Source organism: Ipomoea nil, unplaced genomic scaffold (assembly GCF_001879475.1).
Source record: "Ipomoea nil cultivar Tokyo-kokei standard unplaced genomic scaffold, Asagao_1.1 scaffold2283, whole genome shotgun sequence".
Lineage (NCBI taxonomy): Eukaryota > Viridiplantae > Streptophyta > Magnoliopsida > Solanales > Convolvulaceae > Ipomoea > Ipomoea nil.
Genome location: NW_017618711.1, coordinates 1532832 through 1539470, shown reverse-complemented (window position 1 = coordinate 1539470; position 6639 = coordinate 1532832). Strand labels below are relative to the sequence as shown.

The following is a 6639-nucleotide window of genomic DNA, read 5'->3' as shown; positions in this document are numbered from 1 at the left end:
AAATTCTTTCTGCCTTCGCTTCTATAGTCAACTGATTCTGGCATGTATGTGTAACATTTGTAAAAATAGATCAGATCAGATTATCCCCACAACCCATACTTGTTAGCTTAGTGTTTTTGTTGCATTTTCCTGCTTGCCTGCCTTCAGTAGCCTCTACCTGCACCAAAATAGCCAAGAGGGGCATTTATTGAAGGATATATATGCTTAGTGTTCAATGAATGAGTAGTGCAATAATTGAAGGATATATACGCTCCGTCTCAACTAAAAAGTCAAACCCATTAATTTTTGTATGGGGTTGGCTCTGATACAAAATTATTAAAGGATGTGCTCTGTCTTAATTAAAAGGCTAAGCTATAGTTGGATTGCACATTTATGTTTATATATTAATTATAGGGAAAATTGTAAAAGATGTCCTTCTATAATATGCCAATTATCAATGTCATCCCTGAATTATGAGTGGTGTAAATGTTGTCCCTCAATTATCAAAACGGTGCACATATAGCCCCTCCCGTAACGGACATGTGGTTCCCCGTTAGTGTAGTACGACGCCGTTAAGTCGGAGTAAATATGTAATTTAGTTGTTTTTTTCCCCCTCGATTCGAAGTACCAGGGATGGACAGCGGTAGGGAACCACAGGTCTGTTACAGGAGGGGTTATATGTGCACCATTTTGATAATTGAGGGGCAACATTTACACCACTCATAATTCAGGGGTGACGACATTGATAATTAGCATATTATAGATGGGCATTTTTTACAATTTTTCCATTAATTATATGTTGAATATGGGCTTACCCAGAGTCTGATGCTCTTGACATGACATCAAAGTTTTGAGGCTGGCAGCTTAACTGGAGATGCATGGGGCTAAGTGAATCCCTACACAAGGTGAAATCAGTTGTATTCTTGGTCACTGCACCATCTGGATCTCTTTTGCCATAAGCCTGAAACATTAATGAAATCAATTAACCTATTTCTCATCTCATCTGCCATTTAAGAATTGAAAGCCAGAAATAGTTTATTTTATTTATTTATTGCCTCAAGTTTCATACTAGATTAGTGATATATAAGAATACCTGTTTGTACAGTTCCAGATTTTCTTGTTGAATGAGTTTTACCTTCTTATACAGTTCCAGATTTTCTTGTTGTATAATAGTCCCCTGTATGAGTTCGATCAATAAAAATAAAAAATAAAAAAAAAGTTAGTTTCTCTCTTTCGAAACCTATTTAATTAGACGACGATATGGATTTACCTTTCGGGTTAGCTCTTGAATCTCATTAATTAATATCTGTTCCTGTAAAAACCAGGAAATAAAGAAATTAAAGGGCCTCAATTTATTATATTCTGTTATTGAAAACTAGTAAAAATTAGTACAGACCTTTTTTGCCCGGATGCCCTTTAAACTCATATCCAGTTTGTTCTCAAGATTCTGTAGATCTTTAACACTTAAACCATATAGTTCTTCTCCCATCAATTGCCTGCAGGTTTTATGAATTCACAATATATATATATATATATATATATATATATATGATGATGAGTTAGATAGGTGTTCATAACAGATATTTTTATGCATATATATATATATAAATATGTAGGTTACCGATGATTTTGTTGGAGGCTGTGTAGTTCTTTCCTCAAATTTGTTGCTTCCCTTTGCCAAAACTAATAACAAGTGCAGATATAATGCTCATGAATACATTGTGATAGGAGGTACCCCTTCCTTCTTTGGTAATCATGCATATATAAATGAAAAATACTTGGTTTGAGTGAATCAGCTATGGACAACTTAGGCTGGTTTACCTCTTTATGGTCCTTTACCGGCTAGGGTCACAAGGCGATATTTACGTACCTAATGCACACTCTCGGTAGTGGTTCTGAATTTTCCTCGTCACCCAACAAATAAATAAAAAATACTACATATACTCCTAACTTTTACTCTTTATTTCAAAATATATGATTTAGACAACTTTAATTTTTCTAAGACCTAGAAAATGGAGATGTCCTATTAAAACTTGTCACATTAGGAAATTTAATTGAACTAGTAGAATTTGGGAGTCCGTACAGTAACTCTATATGAATGGTGATCTGATCTATTGTCATACCTTGAGTTCTGATGCTGAATCCTGCAGTTGCTGGCTTTGCTCTTTCGTCTTATTATATCCTTCCATAATTGCTTTCATGCTACACTCAAGTTGGAAACCACAAACAAACCCATCAATATTATTATTATTATTATTATTATTATTATTATTATTATTATTATTATTGGTACTTTTTTTTTTATAACTTTTGAATACTCATTTCATCTCTATTCTTCTGACCAATTGATGAATCAAACATTGGAATACATGTCCTAAGTCTATTCATTAAGCAAATTACCAACTAATGAAATAACATTTCTATTCTTTCAAAAATCATTTTATAAATCAAACATGTTGTAATTGTAATATAAATATGAATAAGTATTGTGTAAGGACGTCTCACGTGAGACATTTAATGTCTTTTAGTTCAAATGTACTATATATAATAATTTTGTCTAGCATTATTCAAATTGCAATGTGTAGAATTATATACACACATATATGAACTTTTTAAAGGCATGTAATATGATAATATTCGTATTACAAATCAATTATTATACCATGGACCATAACTGCTGACATGAGATTCATTTTTTATATACTAAATATTCATTTTTAATACATTGAATGTTAATTTTCGAAGGTTCGTTTTTTGGTATACTATTAAAAATGAACTTTCAATTTATTAAAAATGAATATTTAGTATACTAAAAATGAACATTAATGAATGGTCCACATTGCAATGTCCACAAATAGTGTAGGCTAGAAAATGAAGCAATCCAAGTATAATCTAAAAACGTATGGGGTGTTTAATTTGGTTCAATAAATGCTTTTAGTTAATGTAACATTCTCATAAATTTCACATAATCTAAAAATGTGGGAGTAATGTGATTCCAATGAATATTTAAAATAAAATAAAATAAAAAAAAACAATTTGAAAATCTCACATTTCCTGCGAACTCACATCTTTGGAACCCACCAAGGAAATATAATTCATAGAGGTGAAAGTTGGAAAGAATGATCAGGATCGAGTCTTACCAACGACAGTGTGGGAGTAACCTCTCAAAGTGAGGGGGTTCCTTGTGCACATTAAGCAAAGGTCTAGCCTATGTGGTTTATGTTCAGTTGAGTTACCATAATTTACATTCTCCCAAATCCTCTGTCAGGTCGGGATATGGGGTGCCCTTAGGGTTAGGACTCAACCTTTTGGAAAGAATATTACAATATTCACATTCTAAAAGTATGTGAGATAGTTTGAACCAAATGCCTTCGAGCCAAATAAATATTTTGATTAAAAAAAAAAAAAAGGCAAAGAGTCAACTATCTTTTCTCTCACGTACACTCTCTTATGTTTATTTAGTGGAATATCTTCAGGGTTAACCGGCAATAGGTATGGATCTCATTGTTGGATCCTTAATTTATCATTGATTTAAATATGATAACTAAGCATTATGAATTGTTAAATATAATGTTAACCCCACTTAAGAGTACTGATCTAAAAAGATTTATGACATGGACTTTGAGTTCTAATGTATTTGATAAGTTGTTAGCATTTGAGTATGATATGAGATGGGTAATATATGTACCGTTTTGAAAATTGAGAAGCAACATTTACACCATTAATAATTTAAGAGTAGTATTGATAATTGGTAATTATGAAGGGACATAAATTACAATTTTTTTTAGTTTTGAAGGTTAAACACGCACAAAAGCTAACTATAGAAGTGTTTGAGCATCAATAATCTATCATTGACTCGATTAAGTAAGTTTCGATTTTAATTTATTCTTATAATTTGACAGGAAATCTTTTAAGTTTATGTGATTGTTTCCTAAACCGGATTATCCCGTCCCAACAAAAATTTCTCCTCTTAGTTTTCATTAAATACATACACACCCAAGGTTTAAGTTCCAGTGCAGGTGGATGCTTCCCGTGCGATTGTGCGAGTGATTAATATGCGTGAGTTTTGTACTTAATATGTATGATGAGTCTTGTGCTTAAGGTGCGTGAGGTTTGTGTTTAATGTGCGTGAGTGTGTAGTGTTTAATGTGCGTGAGTTTTGTACTTAAGGTGCGCGAGTCTTGTGACTAAGGTGCCTGAGTTGTGTGCTTAATGTGCGTAAGTGTGTACATAATGTGAGTTGTTGTTGAAACTTTAAACTGCATGAGTTTTGTGCTGAATGTGCGTGAGTTTTGTGCTTAAGGTGTGTGAGTTTTGTACTTAATGTGCGTGAGTGTGTACTTAATGTGAGTTATTTTTAAAACTTAAGGTGCGTGAGTTTTGTGCTTAAGGTCCGTGAGGGTTGTGCTTAAGATAATACGTGAGTTTTGTGCTTAAGGTGCGTGAGTTTGTGTTCTGAATATATTTTGTTTATGTGTTTACAGGGACGGAGCCAGGAATTTTGTTGAGGGGGGGCGAAATAGGGACCGATTCACAAATTTTTTTTAGTAAAGGCGAAACATTAAAATAAAAGAGATATTTAAAAATAAATAAATAAATTACCTAAGAAATATAGGTGTAAATATTATTGGATATGGGCGAAAAATAAAACAAATCGAAACTTTATAAAAATATTCATAACAAAATATGAAACATAATTAATTTGATAAAATAATTTGAATATATATATATATATATATATATATATATATATATATATATATATATATATATATATATATGTGTGTGTGTGTGTGTGTGTGTGTGTGTGTGTGTGTGTATCAAATATTAAAAAAACTATTAAAACGTGATTGTGTTAGAGTCATAGGGAAGGAGCCAAAAAACTATATGCTTCAAACGCCTAACCTTTATTATAACCAAATGCATACTCTACCAACTAATTTAACTCATTTCTTATGAACAATTAACAGTTTTTATATACTAATACTCAAAAATGTACTATATACACATACATACATACAAAAATTATATATGGAGTAGGGGTAGGGGTAGGGGTGGGGGTGGGGTGAGGGGGGGCAGCTGACCCCCCTGCCCCCCTTTTGGCTCCGTCTATGTGTGTTTAATGTGCGACTGTTGTGTACTTAAAGTGCGCCAGTGTAATGCTTAATGTGAGTCCACTCACATAACCGCACGAGAAGCACCACCCGCACTTGATCCCTTCCACACACCCAAAACCCTTAATTAGATCATTAATTGAATTTGATTGATACTGCTGCCATGCAGAATAATGTTTATCAATTATCTGCAGACTACTGCAACCTTAAAACTTCATTTGATTTATGCTCCATGTTAATTACATATAAATATAAAATTTAATTATATTAATCCAACTAACTACACAATTAAGTAAGTACCCACTACATAATTATATATATTACAAGTTGGTATCCATATCTGTAGGATTCAGATAGACATCATTACTCCTAACAGACAAAAGATTAATAAGAAAACATAAAACTAAATAATAATATATTGAATTGTTAGAGGAATTGAAGCTAAGCTAAGCTACCTACCTGGTACTTGCAAATTCATAGAGCTTCCCAGTGCTGGAGAAAATGACCAATCCGACCTCTGCATCGCAAAGAATGGCGAGTTCCTTAGCTTTCTTCAACAGCCCGTTTCTTCTCTTGGAGAAAGTGACTTGCCGGCTCGTCGTGTTATCGATTCGCCGGATCGGAATCTTTCCCCTCCCCATCTGATCTTCTATCCACCTAGCTAGGGTTTTCTGATCTGGAGAATAAAAACTTCAGATCTTTCAACACTACAGTACGTACAGTTTTAGGTTAAAAACAAAACAGATACATATATACATATATATAAAGAACAAGATTTGGGAGGGGAGCTGAGGAGCTTACACGGACCAGATTTATTTGAGAGAAAATTTTGGGTCAAAATATAATAGAAAAAGCAGCTTTAGTTTGTATAAGAAAACACAAAAGGTTAGCTCCTAAACCACTACTTATATTACCAGTTTGTCTGGAAACAGCTAAGAAAGTGGTTTGCATTTCCACTCTAAACAAGAGATAATTTCATTTCAGCCCCTATTATTTTATAAATTATGGGCAGTGCCCTACTGCCCTCAAACTTAACTGTGATGATCTTTCTCTTTTAGCCCCAGTAAATCATAACATGCTTAATTTAAGAATATTTAGGGTCCGTTTGGAAACATGAAAAATGACTTTCTGGAGTTATTTTTTGAATTTTTCAATGTTTAGGTATTCAAAGAAAATGTTTATTCTGATCAACAAAAAAATCTCCAATTTGATTTAAAATGTCATTTCTAGATTTTTAGTCATAAAAAATTTTCGGGATTCTTTATTTTTTCATTTCTCTTCTGTCTCATCTCTTTCAATGAAAATTTTGAAGTTTAAAATTTTAAATATTATTTGAAATTTGTGAATATAAGAAAAGAAAAATATTTATTAAATGAATTAATTGTTCTGATAAATGACATGAAAATTATATATATATATATATATATATATATATATATATATATATATATATGTATATATATATATAAATCAATAATAAATTAATGTTGAAAAATTAGTATAAATATGACATGCAAATAGTTATTTTGAGATAATATATATTTTA

The 6639-nt window shown here is 32.0% G+C and overlaps 1 protein-coding gene across 2 annotated transcripts; it reads right to left on the bottom strand.

The window, feature by feature from the left end:
- LOC109151376 (MADS-box transcription factor 23-like) lies at nt 1-5908 on the bottom strand. Of its 2 annotated transcripts, none has more exons than XM_019299372.1 (9): nt 5895-5908; nt 5553-5764; nt 2103-2181; nt 1601-1662; nt 1376-1475; nt 1250-1291; nt 1073-1156; nt 791-940; nt 1-153 (listed from the first exon to the last, which is right to left on the bottom strand). In XM_019299372.1, exons 2-8 carry the CDS (start codon nt 5732-5734, stop codon nt 791-793), a joined length of 699 nt encoding a protein of 232 aa, XP_019154917.1. In that variant the 5' UTR covers nt 5735-5764; nt 5895-5908; the 3' UTR covers nt 1-153. The 2 variants fall into 2 exon arrangements, with proteins under 2 accessions (XP_019154917.1, XP_019154918.1); XM_019299373.1 differs by having other exon boundaries at nt 2-153; nt 1115-1156.
- Nucleotides 5909-6639: the final 731 nt, after the last annotated feature.